The sequence below is a fragment of the Lissotriton helveticus genome, chromosome 9 (assembly GCF_964261635.1).
Source record: "Lissotriton helveticus chromosome 9, aLisHel1.1, whole genome shotgun sequence".
Lineage (NCBI taxonomy): Eukaryota > Metazoa > Chordata > Amphibia > Caudata > Salamandridae > Lissotriton > Lissotriton helveticus.
Window position 1 is genome coordinate 824,840,521 of NC_136070.1, and position 23,318 is coordinate 824,863,838.

Consider the following 23,318-nt stretch of genomic DNA (forward strand, 5'->3'; position numbering starts at 1 on the left):
CACTGCTCTTACCTTACGGGCCTTGGCTGGATACAAACTGTATGTCGAATCAGCTTCTTCCAGGGTAAACCTTGATTGCACGTGAGGCTTCCTGCTTCCGGTATACCAGTAAGAGAACCATTGGGATGGCTCAGAAGATGCTTTTCTGAGGTCAGCTTGTAGACGTCTGTTAATCTTTCTCCACATACCATACCAACACACTATCATCTATCACTGGCCGATTATGGACAAAGAAAATCAAGTTTTATTTACAAATGGGCACAAGATGTTAATACAGACTTGTCCAGAATGCTTTATGTACAGCAAAGAAAGTCCTTGGGCCAATGCCCTATCACAATACAAAGTCAGAATAAATACAAAACAAGAAAGTACTTTTAGGCGTCGGCATGACAATATTCTCCCCACCCCTCTTCTTGTTCCCAACTCCCCACCCCAAATCACAGATACTGTTGAGTCCTGATTGGGATGGCAATATGCTTAGACCAACCCATGAGTGCAGGAGCCACTTCTCCTGCCCATCCCCATAGTTACCACAAACACTTTCCAAAATGGAGGGCACTTAGGCAGAGCAGACCAATGGTGTTTAAGGATGCAGAGAGTATTTAAACAAAGTGTATGGGTGTGTGTGTCTGCGCAGACATTTGCACTTGGAGACTGACGGCTGCAGTTGAATGATTGCATGAACTACCATAATATAAGCTTAATCAAGTGTACACATTTTGAGTCCTTCTTAATTTAGTATTTTAAGTCAGAAGGAAACTGGATGGTTGTTTGATATCTTACCTGTAGATTTAACTTAGTTGATGTTGGCATTTCGTTGTACTGTGGTTAGGAGAGTGAGATGTAGCTGTTCACTGATGACTGCAGGAATGGAGAAGTACATAGATTGCATGGTGTTTGTAGAGTTTGGTATGTGGTTGGCACATTTAGGGTGATCTATATATTTTGGGTATACCCTGTTAAGGTTGGGGTATACAAGAAATGCTGTATGGCTGTAGAGCTGGGTTTGTGGGTGGGTCCACATATTTTAGGCTTGGTATATGGCACTAAAGGTAGGCATGTGGGGGAGCATATGATTTATGCTGGATATGGAATTGGAATATGGGGCGTCTTCTGAATTCCCTATAATGAATTATGCGCAGATATGAGGTATGGTGAGCAGTTGAGTATAAGGCTGGTATAGTGGTTTGTTGGCTGTGTGTTGGTATTAATGGCCAGGGCAGCGAAATTGATATTTTTTTGTAGAATTGGGCATGTTGCTGTGAGTATGGCATGAAGCCAGGTTGTTGGCGAAGCATGTATGCGGCTGGAGTGAACAATATTTACATTCTCAATGGATAGCTTTAGTACATTATGGTGCTGGCACGTCACGTGTGGAGGTGAGACCAGGAAAGGGGTGTATGCTACTAACGGTGGCTATGGATGTGAGCATATGGAAGACAATATGGTGTGGCTATACAGATGTTGGGTATATGGCTTAAGAGGTAGGCATATGGTCGGATTTTAGAATAAGATGTTGGGTGTATTACTACAGAGAAAAATATGCAAATAAGATTTGGAAAGTGGAAAATAAATGTTGTATTAGGGGCTGCAGAAAGGAGGGGTATTGTAACTTATATTTTATAGTTATTTCTGCGATCTTAAAGCTTCACAAAGGTGTAAGTAACAGAGCTCATAGTACCCAATTACATAGTGCTCAATAATTTAAAATGTTAAGGCAATGCACTGGGTTACAATCTGAGTCCTTTGGTAAGTACATTAATTCACAGCCTTATTGGCACATATGTGGAATATAAATTATGTTGATACATGTTGGATATATGAGCATAGGAGAGGGAGTGTAAATGCTTTTAGAATGTGAAATGGGTCTAGTGCTTAGGCAATGGCATGTGGCTGGATTACACACTTAGTGTCTGCAGAGACAAATCTGTTTATAACACTATTTTGTGGATAGAGGTTTGGTGAATAGCTGCACAGTCGGATGTGTTTTAAATTTTACTAATGTACTTGTGTTGCTCTATTCCATTTGGGCCAGTGTTCAGCAAATGTGAATGAAGGATTCCAGTGGATAGGATGTTACTGAATATCTGGATATTATTCACACGAAGGGTTTATAGTACGTGCCTTATGTAGATAGGTTTTAGGCATAAGTAGGTGGAAATGGGCATGATGATGACACACAGGTGTAAAGGAGAGGTGTTATGGGGCTGACTGTGGGGTTTATATTGGTGATATGATGAGCTAAGAAGATGCATTACGATTGGGTATTCTGGGTATTTGTATAGTATAACATCAGTGGTTTAGAGGCTCTGGGGTTGCTACTGGCATGAATGGGTGACTGACTAAATGACTAATTTAGAATAAAAATGGTGAGATCGCCATTCACAAAGACACAGAAGGGCATTTAGAAGATTATGTGACTTCATGACCAATCTGCAACTACCACAACTAAGTAAATAGAAGTTTTTCTCAAAAGGAATGATCATATGAATTTTAATCCAAGGCAACCGGGGAAAATAATGATTGGCCATGCTGGGACATTTATATTTATTGTGTGGGAAGTACAAAGGTCCTAAGAATTGTAAATTCTAGTTAAAAGAGGGAAGTTCGAATCCACATGTATGGTTTAACATTCAGCATTCCGTATCCTATGCAGGATGCAAATCTGGTACTTCGGTAGCTGCAACTTTGCGTGGCTACAATGGCAATGCCAGGAGTACACCGAAGCATCCACCAGCACAAATCAAACTGAAAATGAAAGGTACATTCTGAGGACATAGATACAGCTTGAAGTATGGAACCACATTTTCTGATCAAAAATATCCTATGCAGACTATTAAAGCCTTAAGATTGGCTTACAAAGGTGTGCCCAAGAAAAGGACATGGGTGTAAACAGCATCTGGAAGGTGAATTGGATGATATCAAGAAAATTGCTTTCAGTGGATGGCAACAATTTTCTGTGCCTGTCCTTCTGTGCCCATTGAATGTTGGGCTAGGTAGATACTTTAGAGTGTGGGTTTGGGGAAGTGGGAGCTCAATTCAATGCAGGTTAGAGTGTATGTGGGTGTGGGTTTTGAATATTGTGTATCCTTGGAACACTACTCGAAGTCTGGAGCAGGTATTCAGTGATGGCTATGCACATGACAATCAATACCCAAGGGAAGTCGGTATTCTGTGATTGTGAAGGAATTTATATATTTACGGGGGTCCTTTCAGAAAAAGAATGTATCTGTTGCTGAGCATTTAAAGAGCTGATTGCCTTTAGTGCTTCTAGGCACTGGAGAATATACATTGGCCCTTATTACGAGTGTCCTGGAGGATGGTTCATTATAATTTGCAACCAATAAAATCTGACAGTGCAGGCCTCAGAATTGATATGGTGTGATAAATCGCATCTATTAAGAGTTTTGCTGGAAAATGGTCACACCATGCAGATTGTAGTCCTTTCCACACCAGAATCCACATGTACCTGGAAAAAGTTTCAGTGGTGCCGTGTTTGCTGCAAAATATGTAATTATGATATGTGCGATTAACAGGATTTATTCTACAAATCACAGCTTACATAGGCACTTCAAATTGGAGCCTTTGTGTTGGGTATTGACATCTATATGTAGCTGCATTTGAACTTGCACAGCTGTCACTTGAGGAGCGTGGCTAGGAAATAACCTGCACACAGACACACACACACACGGTATGGTAAATGCTCACTCATTCAATTAAGAAACCTACAATCACATTCGTACCAAATTCGTCAGGCTCCAAACTCATCTTGGTAGAACTCTATCCTGAAGCACTCAGATCTGAGGTGATACATCAACCTGACAGTGAACATGAAAATATAGATAGAGTCTTGAGAAGAAGCCATTTCTCTACACCTCTGCTACAACTCAGTCAAGAACTTTGTTCCCTTCTCTATAAATTTCCCGACATCAAATTACCTCTACACTACTCTTCTATTTACTAACCAATCATGGAAGTTCAGTGGTTAACCTAGGCAACCTGGTTCCAAGTACTAGTCTTTAGCTTAAAGTCTGCAGGAGGCTTCCTTGTAAGTGCCTTTTGGAAACAGGAAATACAAACTGCCACTCAATGAGCCTTGAACATGAGGTTGTTAGTGCTAAGTATCAAGTGATCCAATATTATCCCATATAGATTATGTCTTTTGTGAAGAATGCAACTTTACTGTTAGATACCTGGGAAAGGTCTAGCAGCAAAGTTGATCCTAACTATCAAGAGGCTCATCTTTCCAACTCTCTGCCAACATCCTCACAGACTTAGAAGAAACAGCTGGTCTACCAAACAGATTTCGAATAAGCAATAATAATTTAAAGTAAAGAAATCCTAAGGGTTTTACATTCCATCCCTGTTATCTCCGTTTGTTTCCAGAACTGCTGGAAGTCTCTAGGCCATACCATATAATGAGATACATGAATGTATGTGTATGTTAGCTAAAGGGAGTGTTTGCTCCGCATAGATGGTGAGTGAAGCTTTTATTTGAAGACTGTTCCTAGTTTCGATCCATTTTGGATCGTATGTGGATAAAATGAACAGTGAATCGTTTTCTTGGTGCAGTTTGACGTGGTACTTATAATGCGTGTATGACTAAAGTTGAAAATGTGTAAATGGCCTATAGAGTGTGGTAGCCAGATTTGGCACATCATTAGCGGTGCATATATGATTGGCGTGTACGAACAGATAATAGGTGCTAGTTGGGTGAACCTTTGGTTACGTGCACATGGTGTGTTTTGTATATAATTATGTGTCGCTGCAGATGTGATGTTGTGATAGTGGACGCTGTGTGTAGTACATGGGTGTTGGGGACACTGATGTCCAAATTTAGATGTCATGCTCCATCTTACAGGTTTGCAGCTTGAAATATATACGTTGGATGAATGGCTCAACAGGTATTTAATTTTATGGCAAGCAAAGGCCAACAACTTTTTTTTTAGGATGTGACAGAATGATGCTGGGTGTGAAGGTTTGGCTTTATTTAAGTGGATATTATTTTTAGTGCTATTGAAAGTTGCCTTTGTGTAGCTTTGTGCAGCCGTACAGCTGCCTAGGTTAAGGTGGCATAAAGTAGTAGAGTGATGTAGGGGGCGTGATCATGGAGCTATCTTTGCTAGTGGTCTGTTGAAGAGCACCAGTTAGGTACTGGATACACTGCTGTGCTGTCAATCAAGTATAGTCAGCAAGAGGTGGTGGGCAATAATTTAGTTGGCAGTGGTTGATGTGAGGGGTATCTTTGCGGTGGAAGATTGACACAGAGTGCATGGCTTTGCAGTGAGTTTGTGGCTGCATGGAAAATGTGCAGAAAAGTATAGAAGTGACAGCACTGGCATTCTGGAAACGTGGATGTGTTGCTAAAGTGCAGAGTGTTAGCTATGTGTGTCTACAGGCAAGATGTGCTGTGAATATTTTAGGTGAAAAATACTTAGTTTACAAATACAGATCACACGGGCGAAAACGTGAGGCAGATCCAAACCATTCAAAAATGTGTCAATTGATTGGAAGATTATGCAAAAAGGAAACCTGTGATAGGCAATAATATAAAGATAGCAGATGGAGGCTGAAACATGGCACTGAGAAGCAGGATGAGACTTGGAAAACACTCAAATGTTTAAGGTGGGGCTCACATTTCACACTGTTGTCATAACTTTCAGAGACCCTGTCCGGAACCGAAGAATCTTCTTTTTCAAGGCATGGGAGGCCTTGATCTTGACAAATACTTTTGGCTGGCCCCCATTGTTCCCAGCACCCGTAGAGGACACTACTCTGGGTGAGAGCTGCTGAGGCCACACCAGCCCACCGCTCTCATCGGAGTCACTCTCGTCCGTGTCGCTGGAGCCGGGAGAATCGGCCTCACTGAGGCTGGACTCACTCTCGCCATAACAATTGCCAGTGTATCCGCTTAGGTCCTCCTCAGGCTGGCACACGGGGGCCCGTGGCACTGGTAGGCGCTCTGCTGAGTATTCAGAATCACTCCCGGTGTATCCATAGAGTATGTGACGGCCTCCAGGAGAAGCAGACCCTGGTGGGGGTAGCATAGCTTTGGTGGGTCTCTTGCTGCGCTTTGAGCCCCGATATGGGTCGCTGGGGGTTACTTCATCTTGACAAATCTCTGCTGTGGATCTCCATTTCCGGTATGCACCAATGGGTGGACGGCGCTGCCGTGAACCCCTGCTTTGGGTTACTTCTTCTCGATCCACTGTATGATATTTTGTGACCGTCCTATCAAGAGAGGCCTGCTTGTTCATGAGACTATTCTCGGATTGTGACCGTGGCGTTTTTTTAGACCGGGGTGAGCCTTTCCTTAATCCGTGCTTGCTAGCTTCCCCACCTTCCTCTGGAAACCGACACTTCTTGGGGGCAGTGCCCCTGGTCCTCGGTGGGCACCGCTCTGGTGACAGTTCAACACTTCGAACCTTATTGAGTGGTGGAGGCTTCTTCTTGGCTGGTCGATGGGATGGCTGTGTCCGTGGTGCCACCTGGGCAGGGATGTAATGAGCATTTACCATCTGACAGCCACTGTCCTCCGCAGATATTGGGTGCTTCTGAAACTCGTCTCCATCCTCGTATGCTGGCAAGGGAAAATCCTTATCAGGTGTGGCAAGACGGGGAGATCCAGATAGGAATTGTGGAGGAGGGCTGCTGCTTCCACCCCCATGAGGCGAGGCTTCAAAATGCATACTGTCAGGGTAGTTGCTTGGGGAAGTGGGAGAATAATTCCTTTCATAGTGGTCCATAGACAAGGATCGAGGATGGGCTGAGGCCACCTGAAGTTTTGGTGGCTTCCTTAGGGAGGAATGTGGTTGGATGCAAATGTTGTTGGGTTGAGAATTCTCTCCTTCCACTCCACACTCCCAGGGAAGCCACATCTTGTTTGTCATTGCATTGCTTTCAAAACTACCTTGGGATACACCTGGAGAGGGCTGACTCTTCCGCTCTGGCTCAGTAGGCCTCTTGCACAGGCTGTTCTGCCGAGCCACACTCTTTCCGGGTTCTGTATTTATACTGGTGCGGGGTTTGCTGGCTCTCACCAGTGGCCCGCGCCGGTGGATCAAGTTCAGCATGTAGTTTTCCACCTTTCGCCACTGGGTGGGCTCAGGAAATTGCTGGTAGTCTTCTGGGGTTGTGCTATACTGATCCATCCCACTCGTATGCTTGCCCGAGTAGCCAGGGTACGAAGTATCCTCATAGTGTCGGCTCCGCAATTGAGACTGGCTGATGGTCGGGTTTTGCAGAGACACAGCATGGAGTGGGCTTGGGAAGAGAAAGGGGTCTACTTCACGGGACCGGCGATCACCATGGAATCTCATGTGCGAGTCAGCAGAGTAGTCCTGGGAGCTGGAGTAAGGTGCAGAGAAGGAGCGGGGAACCATTCCTCGGTTGCCCCTTGAGGGACTTGCCCCACCAAGTCCTATGTCTCCTGTGGAAAAATAAAACAAAGGATCAGGAATATATACTGTATCAGGGCTCAGCAGAGACTGAAAATGGAAGAAAACAGTCAGAGGAGTAAGTAAGGTAGGAAGGTCAGAAAAACAAGGAAGAAAGGGAGAAGGAAGAAAATTAAGGGTGGGGAATAAACAGAGGAAAAATGAAGAAAATGGTAGAGACTGGAAAGAAGGATTGACAGGCTACAGAGGACTATGGTGAGTGACTCAATGAGACACATGGGGGAAGATGGACAGTGGTGTGGAGGGCCACTTCTGTTTACTAAGAATGGGTTCAGTAAAAGAACAATACATTTTACCTACCAAATTCATAATGAGATGTAAAGTATGAAATTGAGGGTATGTCGTTCGGGGGATTGCAGAGCAGAAGAGCAGGGAAAGAGGGGAGAAAAAGACCGGAATCTTGAATAAGTGCAGACAGGGTTTAGGGTGGGAAGACGGTTGTTGATGTTCCAACTGAGGGTCATGTTTGTATGGTAAGAGTTTATGCAAGGTTGGGGATGGATGGCGAAAGGAGCAAGACCATGATTGAACTGCTTCAGTAGAAGGAGAAAGAATCTTGCTGTGCTCTCTATGCCAGCCTGTGTGATGTCCACAGCAGCGGGTGGCTCTAGTGGTTGCCTCAACAGAATCGTTTTGCATGGGGTTGGATCAAGGGATCAGGAGTCTGACGAGGCAGCAGTGACTGTCCATCTTGCTCAAGACAACAGTGGCTATGAGGGTCCTGTTCAAATTAAGTGATGGTGATGTGTATTTCACAGGTCATAAGCAAGTGGTAGTAGTAAAAAGTGAGGTACTATAGAATATTGCCTTGTTTCATTGCCAAACAAAGATGAATTCTGAGGTTGCTTGTAGAGGGAGAAGAGGGAATGGAGTTGATAGGATGTGTCAGGAAAGATGGAAAGATTTTGGGTGTAGCAGCAGGGTTGAGCATTATGTAGAACATAGCCATCCTGTACGGTTAACAGAGAGGTACTTAGTTATCTGAGCATGAGCTGACCGAAAAAGGGCGTCACAAAGAGGTGACAGGAGAGGCTAAAATAATTCACCTCAGGAGACGGTGTAAAGGTTGATGACTAGGGTTCTGAGTACAGACACTTTGAAGATACCTACTGGTAGGAGAGGGGAAATGCACTGACCTCCACTTGCAAAGAGTCTCTGAATAGAGTCAGCCCATTTTACAAGACAGGCCAGTGCGAAAATACTCGGCAGAGGATATACTATGGTCAACAGAACTAACGTGGGTAGACAATACAAGCAGAATGAGGATGGGACAGAAACAGTTGTGAAAATCAGAGATTATTACATTTTAGACGTGTTTGTGCTTACTGAATATAGAGGCGGTAGTGCTCGCTTGGCTGCAAGGGATTACAGCATCTTTATCTCCGTGTGTCAAGTTATTGTCTCACTTTGGCCAGGCTCTATCTCCCATTATCACAGAGGCACTGTCTTGTCCCACAGTTCAAAATGCACTGCTGCTGACTGACAGAGGCATTGTTTCGATATCAAGTGGCATTGCCTTGCTGCAATGACAGCACTGTCCCTTACAGCTGAAGATCTTTTTCTCAATTACAAAAGCAGTATGTAGCTGTCACATGGAATCACTGTTTCACAGAAGCACTGTCTCCAGTTGTCATCAAGCACTGCTCTGCATTTTCACGTGATGGGCTACGTCATGGTCACTGAAGCTTTGTGTTTAATTTTCATCACAGAACTGTCTTTCACTGTGTTGTACCTTGATTTCCTTTCCCTGCGGCTCAGCCAGTATGAATGTGATGTGGAATGTTAGAATGTTGATGAGAGAGCGGAATGTTGGAGTGCCTGGTTGTGAGAGAGAGAGACAGTTGGAGAGAGTGGGCTGAGCAGCAAGGATGCTGCTCCTGGTGGGGCCTGACATACTTAACTGATGATCTATCATCTTGGAACTGCCATCCTTCATCTAAGCTTAAATAAACCTCTACTTGATTTATACCTCATGGCTATGTCTGGAGTTCCTACCATTCATCATTGTAACATTGGCGACGATCTGGAGACTGCCATACACAGGCAGCCACGGTCGGTGCAGGTAAGAGCAGTGGGGCGAGGAGGGATTTCGAGGGACGATGACGAGGGAAAATTAATTACTGTGTACAGCTGCGGCACCACCACTCTTACCGGCATGGGACGCGGCTGTACACAGGTGTCCTAAGCCTATCTTCTTTTCGACTTCAGCTTCTATCAAGCACTCACCTGCTGACTTGGGGCGCTCGCTGGCGTACTGCATGCGGGCCTCCACATGATCTGTCCGTGGGTAGGCTTCAGGGACCGACTGGAAGCTGGGAAATCCATTGCCACAGAAAGATGCCGGGGAGTCCGGAGGAATGCCTGGGGAGGCGGGCTCATGGAAACCTGAAAAAAACAAAGGACTCCGTGAGATGAGTGTCCAGGTCAAGCAGAAGAGCCTATGCTGCCTGAGGGCAGGTTTACTATCATGTGTGCATAGCAAAGAGACCCTACCCCCGTATTTACTAGCCTCTGATATCAATTCAAACACTCCGCCCATACTTCTTATTTTTCTAAGTGAGATGTTTAAGTGCAACGGGTATGCCTGGAGAAACTTCAAGGGCTCTTTGTGTCACTGGACTCAAGATGTACCTCGCTCATGAGGCATACATTGGCCAAAAATGGTTTGAGGTTGCTTGCGGTGCCGTGGAACAGGGCAATTCTGATTCGTATATGGCTGTTTTCATTCTAGGGTGGCACGGTGGGTAAAAAACTACAATGGACTAGAATGTGGCCAAAATAACTACCAGTGGCTAAGTTTAAGTTAAGCACTCCACCCTTCACTTTTTTTCCCCCATCAAAGAAGAGGCCAGTAGATAATATCCACCAAACCAGAGACTCTGCCTCACCTGTATCCAATGAGAGTGGACCAGGAGTGCCTGTATTGTCTGAACAGAGAATATAGTCCGCCATGCACCTCAAAAGTGAGCTGATCAGGCGAACCTCTGCCACCTGAGTTAAAGGCGCTACTGTTACCGGTACAAGGGTGCATGAGTGGGAAGGGACCAGCAGATCCTATGGCACCAGATTTAAATGAAAAAACACGGCCTACAATGAGAAGGGGCTTGTAATATTGATTCACCTTCACTGACAGCCATTCACATGACCCCCAGAGGAAAAGAAGAGGACCTGTGCCACTTAAACTGAATTTACTCCCATGAATCTGAGACTCATTGCCCGTACACCTGAGGCTACTGCCTCACCCTGGCACACCACTGAATGGTTGGGCTACAGTCCATGCCAGCATGTCTAAAGTCAAGCAGTGCAGTCGCGCCACCGAAAGGAGGGCAGGGGTCACCTGCGACTGTACCAATGGCAGAGGCGACAAGATACCTCACCAGAGCCAGGTGATGGTCAGCCAACAGTGAGAAAGAGAGAAACAGAAGGGAGAAGTAGAGAGAGAAAGAGCGAGAGAAGGTGAGAGAGAGAATAGCGAGGTAGAGAAATAGAAAGAGATAGAGGTGGGAGAGATAGAGAAAGTGCGAAAGACATAGCCCATAAGAGACAGAAAGAGAGAGTAGAGCAGCGAGTCAAGATCCTTCTCCCAAGGAGATAACCACCTGTGGGATGGGAAGTATACAAGGGCTCCTTTTGGGGTCTTTATACACTAGCTCAGAGTCCTTCCCCGACTTAAACAAATGCATCCAGGGGGGGCTATAGGTCTAATTGACAGCTATGCTAGCAAAACCCAGGGCTCAACCTGCAACTCTCCGTCTGCGAAGAATTGGCGTTGTTTATTGCGGTAAATACAGCCAGAAAAGTTGTTCATGTTCACAATTAAACACAATCATTTACCCAGACAATACGTGCAGTACAATCAAGCCTTAGGCTAAGGAATAAGACCCGGGAAATTTCAAATATACTGGAATTTCTCCTTTTCCAGAAACTGTCTGATGGTGAGAGATTGCAGATTTTCAAGAGCAGCGGTCAGGGACAGTCAAAATCCAATTAAGTTGTCAAGATAGGTCACCACAATGAAATCATGAATATGAGGAAAACAAATACATAATGAGTTTCAGCAGGGATTATTGACATACTAGTGAGGGATTCTGAATCCGCAACATGATTTTAGTATTAGACCAGCCCACCCCTTGTTATGACCCATCTGATCTCTGGAGATACATGCTGCTCTAGCTTGGCTCCTTAGTTGAAGAATGTTACTTTACATCTGTTTTTGGATGGTGCAGGTTATTCTAGTTCTATTCCATGGGTGCTGCACGCTATGCTAGCTCTGTTCTTTGGCTGGTGAATGCCACTCTATCTGTTCCTTGGTGGAAGCAGCTTCTATAGCTTTATTCCTTTGATGCTGCATGCTACTACAGCTCTGTTCCCTCGTTGGTGCATGCTATTGTGGCTGATATAGCGCAGAAGCCTTTTTTAGGAGAAGCCTAAAGATAGCGTCTCTCCGGCCTAGTTTTGTAAAAAATCGTCAATAAAAAATACAAACATATATACACACACACACATATAAAGGGTCTTTTGGACAGCCCTCTTATTGGTAGGTTCATCTGTCATTCACAATTTGCTTCCACCCACAAAAGCACACAGAAAGGGGCAATGTGCACGCCTACTTCAGCCACTGGTTCTCTTACACTGTATGAGAGTGACAGAATTTTGCCTTAACACGTCCACAAACGCTTCAACCTAAATGCACATTTGTGCCTGGGTAGGGGGCCTGTGCTTTACTTTGGCAATGGTTTTTCCTTTCCATCCTGTGTCCTTTTTCTATTTTCATTGCCATCCTACTATATTTACACACAGTCTTCAGGTTGCATGAATCTAAAGCCAACAGATCCATTTCTTTGCACCAATAAGAATGATATTTTCCAGTAATGTGCTTTCAAAAATAAAAATGATTTCTATGCCTGCAAAGGACCTGAACGAGTCATCATTCAAATATCAGCTTTAATCATATTCTGGAAATTCAACCATTATTCTTTATATACCAGCTTATGGGTTCTGACAATACAAGCATTTTTCACATTTGGTTATATATATATTAATAAAAACCAAGCAAACGCTTCTAATGTAATAGGTTGGGCTGCTAAAGGGAGCTACTAACTGGTAACTGAAGAGAGCTATTCGCCGTCACCTAACACTGAATGATACAACAATATTAACCCCCTAATAAATGCTTTATTTATTTTGGGAGGGGATAAACAAGTGAGATTACTGAAAAAAGTGTTGATCGCCCCAAAAGAGAAAGGACTTCTAGCGCTCCTTAGCTACATAGACTCCCATCCCAAACATCAATATCATTTTGGGGAGAAAAAAAAACACAGTAAAAATTTGGGATAGGCTCACAATTAAAGAAGACCTCACTACATTCCTGTCCCCTTAATACCTTTAAATCCACACTTTTCAGTGATGGAGAGGGAAAGGTTTGACAAATGGAAAGTAGTGGAAAGTCCTATGCTAAGAGATATGATTATTAAGGTCAAATTCAGATCCTTTGTAGACAACAAAAGAGACTATAGAATTACAGAACCTGATCGACTACAATATGCCCAATTGAGTCACTGGGCCATGCACCCCACCAATAAGGCGGAGCAGTGGTCAAAGTGGGCGTGATTGGCAGGGCACTGCCTGTCCCTACTTTTTTAATCTAATGGAATTCATTCCCATACTTTTTATTTTAAAAATGTGTCCAAGACAAGGCCTATAAATAAGATTCGCCTGTTCGTGGCAGCTAGGGGAAGGGCAGCGAAGGAAACAGACTTGTCTCTTCCTTCTTGCCCAAAGAAGACAAGGACAGTGTCCACTTCTCCTGCTCTGCCCATGGCAGCTGCCCCCCTTCCTATCCTTTCCTCTCTTTCTGTCTCGCTCCTCCTCTTCGAAAAATGGCTTTTATGGTCTCTTTCCTCTTCTTTCCTTTATTCGTTCCCCAGTGAAATTAATCCCCCCCCAAAAATACGCTTTTCCTGGAAATTTCTTCTTTTTCTGACATTTTTCTATTCGTTCCCCAGTGAAATTAATCCCCCCCAAAAATACGCTTTTCCTGGAAATTTCTTCTTTTTCTGACATTTTTCTATTCCAGAGTGCAGCCCCCAGAAGAAGATTAAAAAGAGTTACAAATATGAAAAAGAACTAAATAAAGCAAGAAAGACTGGTCGCAAAGAGGCCACATTGGCGTCACTACCCCCCCCCGATGCAAAAGAATTTGCCAGGGAAGGGCTACTTTTGTTTTCTCGTTTTTCTTTGAACAACATTGTTTTCCACAGGTGGAGAAGTGCACCATTCCTGGAAGTACTGCAGTACCTGGTTGATGCCTGGAGTGGAAAACGTTTAATGTGATCCCGATCAGATGTTTTTCTTATTTTAGCTTATAAAATGTGTACCGCTTCCGTTTTGTAAGGACATAACCAATGGACATTGAAACGGGTCCCTTCCTGGCCCTGTAGTCATGTCCTTAACTTTTCAGGCAAAAACACTCACTGATTTCTGAATAAGGAGTGTAAATGTGTTAGGTAAATGTTGGTTCTGCTTATATTTCACATGCTTTATTTAATTTCCCATTCCCTATGAGTGTTTGCTTTTTGCAGGATGTTGTAACTTTTTTTAGGCAGAATATTACTCTTGTCTACTGCATAATTTGAATTCAGTCGCATCAAGGATTTTATAGCAGGGCACACTTGGGTTGTAGCTGAAGGCAGTGTAAGTTTCTCTCAGTGGGGCAGTATGCTGTTCAGTGGGGGAGAAGATGTGGCTCTAAGGCCAGAGGTGCCGAATTTGGAACTGGGGTACCAGGTTCAACCTTCATGACCAATCCACCAGACCACTGTCTTGCGGGAGCACATTCCTATGCTAGACCTTAGAAGCCCCCGCTACACCTTAGAAGCCCTAGTGTCTTAGCACCAGCAGGTGGGCCCTAGCGATGGCAAGTCTTGGCTAACCTTGAAGGCCTGTCCACCACAATCCATACGGAAGTTCACCTCCAATCATGCGGGCAGGCCTATGAAGCAGCACACCCTAGAGCAACAGTGAATGTCCCTGAGGTCACAGGACCCTTGATGCCAGTTCGTCTCACAATTGGTACCTCCATTGGGCTTGTTTCAGCAGTAGTAGTGCAACTCACCAGGTATCGGTACATGGGCGTTATTTGGGAGTAGTTAGGAGTCGCAGCTGTGACCTCTAGCTTGCTCTCTGCTACTCCAGGTGCTTCCTTTGCGACCCCTAGCCTTAGAGGGGGCAATTGCCTCATCTAAGGACAGGGATCGCAAAGGATGCGCCAGGAATAGCAGGAAGCAAGGTAGAGGTCACAGCTGTGATCACCGACTGCTCCCAAATTATGTGCATGGATCGGCAATGCAGGATTTGCACGCACACCAAACTAAGTTCACAAACTTCACGGTCTCCGCTTCATGCACAAGCACTTTTAACATGTGCTGCCTGCTTTGGGGGACCTGGAATTAGGCAGCAGTGGGGGACAAACTTATGTCACAGTGTTGACTAAATTATGCAGACGAAAAGGCTGATACTTTTTTTGTTTTGACATTTTTACACATTCTAACAGTCTCTGCAAAGTTTTTGCCTCATTATACCAGTGTAGATAGGACTGGAGTGAGGTAGACTAAAGTCGAGTGGGATAGTTTAGAATGAAGTAGAGTGAGGTACATCTGGGTAGAGTGGAGTGGTGTAGATTACATTGATTGGAAGTGTGGTAGACTGGAGTGGAGTGGTGTAGATTGTGGTAAATTGGAGTGGGGTAGATTGTGGTGGAGGGCGTAGATTGTGATGGAGTGGGGTAGATTAGAGGGGAGAGGAGTTGGTTAGAATGCAGTGGCGTGGCAAAAATTGGAATGGAGTGGGGTAAATTGGACTGAAGTAGATTAGAGTGGAATGGAGTAAAGTGGAGTGGGGTTGATTGGGATAGAGTGAGGTAGACTGGGTTAGCGTGGTGTAGATTGGATTGGGTGGATTATGGTAGGGCAGATTGAAGTGAAGTAGGGTAGATTAGAGTGAGATAGCTAGAAGTGTGGGAGTTGAGTAGATTGGGGTAGATTGCAATGGAGTTGGATAGAGTGGTGTGTGGTAGAGTGGTGTGGGGTAGATTGAGATTGTGTGTGGTAGAGTGGAGTAGATTGGAGTAGGGCAGATTGTATGAGGTAGATTGGAGTAGGATGGAGTGGGGTAGATTTGAGTGGAGTGTGGTAGAATGGGGTGGGATGGAGTGGGGTACATTTGAGTTGAGTAGAGTCTGATAGAGTGGAGTGGGGTAGATTGGAGTGAAGTGGGGTAGATTGGAGTGGCGTGAGTAGAGTTGGGGTACATTTAAATGGGGTGGATTGAGGTAGATTGGAGCTGAGTCTGGTAGATTGGAGCAGAGTAGGGTAGATTTAAGTGAAGTGTGGTACATTAGGGTAGATTGGAGTGGGTGGGGTTGATTGGATTAGGTTGGAGTGGAGTGGGATAGACTGGAGTAGATTGGAGTGGGGTAGATTGGAGTCAGGGCCGGCTTTAGTGCTGGTTGCGCCCTGTGCAACAATGTTTGTTGGCGCCCCCCCACTCATGGTTGAAGTGTTGAGCACCTCCACCACAGATTCCCTCACCACCTCTTTTTAACAGTGCCCCTCAAGTCTCCATAACCACTCTCTTTCAGATGCATTTAATTAGTTATATAGCGCCACTCATACCAGTGTAAGTTGTCAGAGCACTTTATATCGCACACATTGCACAGAGACTTTCTATCATACATGTGTGTAAATCAGCTTATAGGAAATGTTACATAAGCCAGAGGACTACAAGCTGTAGGAGTGACATGTCATCCGTACTGGTAGGTAATATAGTTTAAGAATGCTTCGTCTGGAAATGCACAAACTCAGAATTGAAAACGGAAGACCATAGTTGGAGGTTCACTTAAATAATTAGAATCAATTTCTACCAAAATGAACCCTTTTTGCAACATTAATCTATGGTCTAATCTATACTTTGCAGTGTGCATGCGGTCCTTTGATGACAGTTAATAATTCACTATTCTATATTTGGATTTTAACTTATAAACTGCAAGAAACAAATAATGTCTTTTAGAAAAGGAATAACCCACTGACCTATTTACATTAGATGCACTTTGTGAACTGCCTTGTACAAGTTATTTGCAGCAGGCATATTAATCCTCTGTGCTATTTCATTATCAGTCAAAACCTCAACTAGACAAAAGTCCAATCTCTCTCCAGAAAGAATATTAATCAACAGAGTTATCTTGGCATTTTTATTGTTGCCTGGAAATTGCTGGAGGCAAGGAATGCGGCAGCAGGTGCTTTTAAAACAAATAATAAACTTGCAAACACGGCGCCCCCTGAAGTCAGCACCTGGTGCTGTGGCACCTGTGGCACGCCCTAGTGAGGTCCTCATAGGAGTGGAGTGGAGTAGATTGGGGGAGAGTGTAGTGGGGTAGATTGGAGTGGGGTAGATTGAGTAAAGTGGAACTGAGTATGGTTGATTGAGTTAGTAGATTGGAGTGGAGTTGGATAGTGCTGTGGGGTAGATCGGGTTGGGTAGACTGAGTTAGGGCGGGATAGATTGGAGTGGAGTAGATTGGATGGGGTGGATTATGGTATGGCAGATTGAAGTGAAGTGGGGTACATTGAAGTGGAGAGGGTGGGTTATATTGGAATGAGACAGATTGGAATGAGGGTAGTTTGGAGTTTAGTAGTTTGGGTGGAGAGGGGTGGGGTAGATTGGGGTAGGGTGGAGTAGGTTAGATTGAACTGGAGTGGGGTAGATTGTCGTGGAGTTTGGTAGAATAAAGTGGGATGGGTTGGAGTGGAGTAGGGTACATTTGTGTAGAGTGGAGTGGTGTGTGGTAGGTTGGAGTGGGGTAGATTGAGTGGATTGGAGTGGGGTATATTGGATTGGAATTGGGGGTAGACTATGGTAGATTGGAGTGTGGTAGATTGTGGTAGAGTGGAAAGATTGGAGCGGAGTGAGGCAGATTGGAGTGGAGAGGAGCTGGCTAGATTGCAGTGGAGTTTGTAGTGGAATGGCGAAAACTGGAATGGAGTAGGGTTCCTTTGACTGGGGTAGATTTGCGTGGAATGGAGTAGAGTGGGGTAAACTGGAGTGGGTTGGATTGGAGAAGATTTAAGTGGGGTAGACTGGAGTAGATTGGAGCAGAGTGGGGTAAATTTGAGTGGAGTGTGGCAGATTGGGGTGAAGTGGGGTAGATTGGAGTGGAGTAGGTTGGAGTAGAGTGGCGTGAGGTAGATTGGAGTGGGGTAGATTGGAGTGGGGTGGATTGGATCATAGTGTAGTGGATTTGGGTAGAGTGGAGTGGATTGGGTTAGAGTCAGGTAGATTAAAGTGAGGTAGATTGTAGTGGGTGGGGTAGACTGTAATGGGGTAGGTAAAATTCGGGTGGGGTAGATTGTAGTGAAGTGGGGACGAGTGGGCTGGTAGATTGCAGTGGAATAGTTTGGGGTAAATTGTAGCAAAGTGAGGTGAGGAAGATTGGGGTACACTGGAGTGTGATAGTTTGGATTTGAGGGGGGTAGAGTGGAGAGGGGTACGTGGTGTGGAATGTAGGGGAGTGGAGTGTGTGTTGTGTCATGGAGTGAATGGCATAGATTAGAGTGGCATAGAGTCGAGTGGCGAGTCCTAGAGTGTCTAAGAGTGGAGGGGCGTGGAGTGGCAAGCCGTAGAGTGGAGTGTCGTAGAATGGAGTGCAAGGGCAGAGAGTGGAGTGGTGAAGTGTAGAGTATACATGGTGTGGTAGCACACTGCCATTACAGGCAACACATTTTCTATTGAAATTACCATTACGTTTGTAGCAAAATACTGTTTTACTGCACACAAACGAAAATGTGTGCAAACCTAATTACCTAGTGTATTGATGTGTTTTTATCGTATTCAAATATTTGTTTTCACCACACTTCAGAATTACAAATAAAAAATGTAATTCATTTGTTCAAATTCTGAACTATTCTGTAACATTAGCACAGTTTATTTTGTTTGCTGGGTGCTACCAAAAAAATTCTATAGCCTCTCCTCTTGCATGGATACTCAGCAGGATTGTCACACAAATTATCTTGCTTTGAAGTCAGAACGAGAAAATTAAACACCAAGCTCTCAGATGTGACTAGATAAGAACAAGATTTATAGGCCTGTTTACAGAAAGTGAGGTAGTGGAAGAGTACAGTAAAAAAGGTTTGGGCAACGGGAGTGATGGATTCAAGCTGGACAGCCAAAAGCAAATAAAGGCAGCAAATGTGAGTTACAAACCTCAAAGCCAATGGTAAGCAACGAGCGAAATGCTTTCCTAGGTCAGCTTTCTGAATATTCCCATCATGTCTTTAGCACCCTAGACAGCTGCGCTGTCTGGTAGGTTTCGACCTAAAAAAGGTGGAGCCCACTCAAAACTGACCTACACCCCAGGCCAACTGAGAGACTTTCCTCCTAAATTGAGAGCCGTGTAACTTTTTGAACTAAATGACGATTACAGGACACTCCTGTCCTAAAACCACCTGCGTTTGAGCGGGTTGTTATATTGTTAATGCATGTAGTGCAACAATATGTTTTGCCTTTTCTCACTTCTTTCCCTCATCATATGTATTTCTTCCCTTTCCTTTAACCTTTCTCTCCCCCCGGATGCACGAGGGTGCGAGCTTAGAATATTGAGGGTATAACGTTAAGGGGTTGACAGTTGTGGATTAATATATGAGAGAGGAAGGTTTGATAGGACACCAGAGCTGCCAACTCACACGGTTCCACCACGTGTCACACAATTTCGGCTCCCTTCACATGGTCACACAGTGAGAAGGAGATATCACACAGAGGTAGGGAAAACGAGCTAAAACCCACAGTAAACAGTGTATTTTCAGATCATTTTCTGAGGCTGTAAGCAGCCAATGTCCATAAAGGGTGTGAAAACGCCCCATGACATCGGCAATAGCCTTGATTACGCTTTTTTGGGGGGGGAAGGCGGGGTGCTTGGTGAGGGGTAGAATGTCTCTCAGCTCTTGGCACCGGGCCCGCCTCCTCAAAGGCCCCAACCCCTCCTCACAAGGTGAAAATATTTTGTACTTTTATTTTTTATTTTAAAAGTTTTATATAGCAATAGCTTGACTCGTAGGTATCAGAGCGCTTTACATACACACTGTAAAAAACAGAAGGAAATTGCATTACAAAGAAGGCAGGAAGTAAGGAAGCAAACCAGAAATTAAAAAATACAGCATGAAAAGTAAGTTGTCAGGAATGTCTCCCAAGCACCTGGAAGGAATCAATTTCGGTTCCTATTTTTAAGAAAGGGAATAGAAACCAACTCTCCTGCTACATGCCCATTTCTCTCCTAGATTCCTCAATCGAGATCTTGGGGCGAGGCATTCTCCGACTTCGAGAGGACTCAGCCCTGGGTAATAAGTTATTTTCTGAGGCTCAGTTAGTTTCCGCCCAGAAGGAACCATTGAACAAACATTGAATCTACTTATGATTGGAGGTAAATATGTTCAGTTCAGAGGTGGGGCACTCCACATGGCGGTCACGAACCTGTCGACTGCCTTTGACCTAGTGGACAGGGGCAAGCTATGATGAGGAAGGCTGGGAGTAACCCTGCCTTGGTTGACCTACTAAAACGCTTGCATTGGGGCACTACAGTGCGGGTGCTTTATAATTTAAATGGAGATTGCACCTGTGCTTTTAACTCCAACAAGGGTGTAAGGCAGGGCTGCATATTAGCCTCCTTTTTATTTTATTTTTTATTAATGTCCTTGAGAAGGAGTCAGTGGCAAGAGGAAAAGATCTTCCCAGATTTGGTAGCCTCGTCGTCCTGGTTTTATTATACGTGGACGATGCAGTTTTAATTGCCCGTACAGCAAATTGCATTCAGCTCTTGTTGGATATTATTTTAATGATTTTATGGGGGAACTCAATCTGAAAATTAATTACAAGAAGTCTTTTATTATTACATGTGATCCCAAGAATACTCGCTCCCGTTCCTATCACATTGTAGGGATCTCCATGGCTAAAGCAACCAATTTTAATTATTTATGGGGTTTGAAATCTTCAGATTTTAGTTGGGGTAACCTTTTGTCCCAGAGAGTAGGCAAATTCGAGTGGGCAATTGATGCAATGTTTAGGTTTTCAAAAAGACTTGGAAACAAACCCATTAGAGAACGTATTACTCCTTATAAAAGTAAGTACATTTTCCTGGGGACTTATGGGGCAGGCATTTGGGGCTACGCTCGGAAGGCAACTTTCAAACAATTAAAAATCAATTCCTCTGTAGGTTACTCGCTGTGCCAAGGAGTACGGCTACTTTTATTACTCATTTGGAAATAGGATTGGCTTTTGTGGAGTATCTAGTTCAGGTTGCCCTGCTGTTGCTATGGTTAAAGATTTGGCGCCCGCATCACACATTGTTTAGCCAAATGATTCTCGCAGACTGTTTTAAATGAGATCATGCTGCTGTAATCCCCTGGCTTGCTTATGTCCAAAAGACATTTATAAATATAGGACTGTCTAAGATCTTTCACAAACCACAAGAAACTAATGGAAGCTCGAAAATATTGGTAAAATCTACTTTCACTTCCTATAGACTGCATTCCAGGCATGTAAATCCTCAGTCTATGACCTCAGTCGTCCGTTATTTAGATCTACAGCAGGCTGGGGGCGAGGAATGCTACCTTACCAGGATTACAAAATTTGGAAAGAAGATTTTATCTGACTCGTTTTAGATTGAGTACTTTGTATTTCCTGGTAGCCCACCCTAAGCAGGGATCCTGGTTCTCTTTTTTACCTACCTGTCCTTTTGAGTGCTTTCTAAGCAAACACCTGCCCATTTTATGTTGTTTTGAAGTTTTTAATCTAGACCAAGGGCGTTTTTTTATGCCCATTGCTGCATTCTTTTAGTTCTAGCTCTTTCTCTGTCTGCTTGCTTTGTATCCAACACTTAGAGTATGAATGTTGTTATGTTGCTATGCATCAGTATGATCTTATATTCGTCAGTCACTTAAATCTTGAAGACTGTGATCTCTTTTATAGACTAATGCTGTGTTTACTCACTTTGTATTGTGGATGGAATTTGATAACAGTATTGTGAATGGCTTGACGTTCCACTGTAACGTTCTATTAATTTTAACAACATGTATGTATGATATTTATTCTTTTATGGCCTTGTGCCTAAAAGTTTTTCGAATCAATGTGACCCCTACATAAAGAGCTCCTCGCTTCATCGCTGTTTGTTTTCACTTACTTTATTTATAACAAGGGTTATGTACCCTTTTGTACTTCAAAGCTGCATTCAAGAGGACGTAGGGGGAGGGGAGGAGTTACAGATGAATTGGGTAAGGGGGGTTCTTTGTGTATTACAAAGAAATAACTCAGTAGGAGAACCAAAAGTTCTATGTGACTTGTATAGGTTTTGTTTTTCTTTCGTTTTTGTTATGACCTAAAATGCAGCAGTTTGTTATTCCCTTTGTATAAAATAATAAAATGTTCTTTAAAACAGATCAAACAAAAAATAAAATAAAATGTTTTACACAAAACATATATGCAAATGACCGCCATGCTTAGGCCCCGGCATGTTTTCTATTCTTCTTTATATTTGTGTAGCATCTGCAAAAGATAAAAATAGAATTAAACCAGCGCGCCAAGGCCAAACCTACTGGCTTTACCAATGTGTATAATTTCACAGTAAGGCTGGTGACTGGGTGCAGGGAGTCTGAAGGACACCCAGAGGTGGACACTTCCCCACATTTATAAAAGTGTTTGTATTTGTACAGCCAGTGCGGATCAGTAGAAATCAATGGGACTGTTCACACTTGCACAAAGGCCATGTTGTTGACACTTTTTTGTAGTGGAAAAAAACATCCTTTGTGTAGAGTGCTTTGGTACAAGGCACGCGGCGTGCCTCAGCCTGGCTCCATTCAAAGTGGAACAGTCCATGCTCATATTTTTTTTATTATTTTATGTGGTCATCTCTACAACAAGGAAACCAGGATAAATAAAGTGGAGCAAATTGATAAACATTCAGATTAAATCATCAATCTTGTTGAAACTCGGCGGATATTTAGATTACTCCCTTGTTCTAATAAGCTTTACATTTGGACTACATCCTTTCAAATTTCTTGGAGTCCAGGGGGTGCTGCAACGCTTTGCTCAAAACACTTAGGGGCAGATTTGCAAGCCCCGTACGCCACATTTGCTCCGCCGTTGCGTCTCTTTTGTGACGCAGCCGCGCCGCAAAGCCAGTGCCATGCTGCGGGGTATTTACAACGTGACGCATCTGGGAGATGCAAAAAAACAAGGCCCAGATCTCTGAACTGGGGTGAATGTATGACATTGTTCTGAATTCTGTCCATCAATTGTTGATTTTGCATCTGGGAGATGAGTCACGTTGTAAAGCCCTGCACCACATGTGGGCGTTCCGGCGCAGGAATGCCTCGGAAAAGTGGCTGAGTGAAATCTACAAGATTTGACTCAGTCACTTTTACGGCCATGCTGCGTCAAAATCCTGCGCCTGCTTGAAGCAGGCGTAAGGATTGACGCAGCATGTTAGGCATCCCGAGCCTTGCTGGAGCTGCGCCGCGCTTGCAACGAGACTCCAGCAATGTGCCGCTTTCCCACCGAAGGATGCGACACGCATCTGCCCATCCGTGCGCCACGGTGAGCCGCATTGTAAATGCGGCGCATCAGTGGTGGCGCACAGGTGGTTTGGCGTGTCGCAACTGTCCTGGCGCATCCCTGCTGATTAGCAGAGATGCGCCAGAAGTTGTAAATCTGCCGCTCAGCACTTAAATAATTCATTCCATCACTACCCAAATGCTGGTGGGTCCTCATCTGTCCATTTCCCTCTGTCCATTTCAGAGTGAAGCCCCAACAGGCAACAAT

The 23,318-nt window shown here is 44.1% G+C and overlaps 1 protein-coding gene across 1 annotated transcript in view; it reads right to left on the reverse strand.

The window, feature by feature from the left end:
* Positions 1–221: 221 nt before the first annotated feature.
* The window catches only part of DACT3 (dishevelled binding antagonist of beta catenin 3), a 273,106-nt gene continuing 250,009 nt past the window's right edge, over positions 222–23,318 (reverse strand). Inside the window, exons 3-4 of the mRNA XM_078660992.1 lie at positions 9,684–9,842; positions 222–7,429 (exon numbers count right to left, since the gene is read on the reverse strand). Of these exons, the coding sequence (XP_078517118.1) occupies positions 5,640–7,429; positions 9,684–9,842 (1,949 nt within the window). The 3' untranslated portion in view covers positions 222–5,639. The remainder of the gene's footprint in view (positions 7,430–9,683; positions 9,843–23,318) is intronic.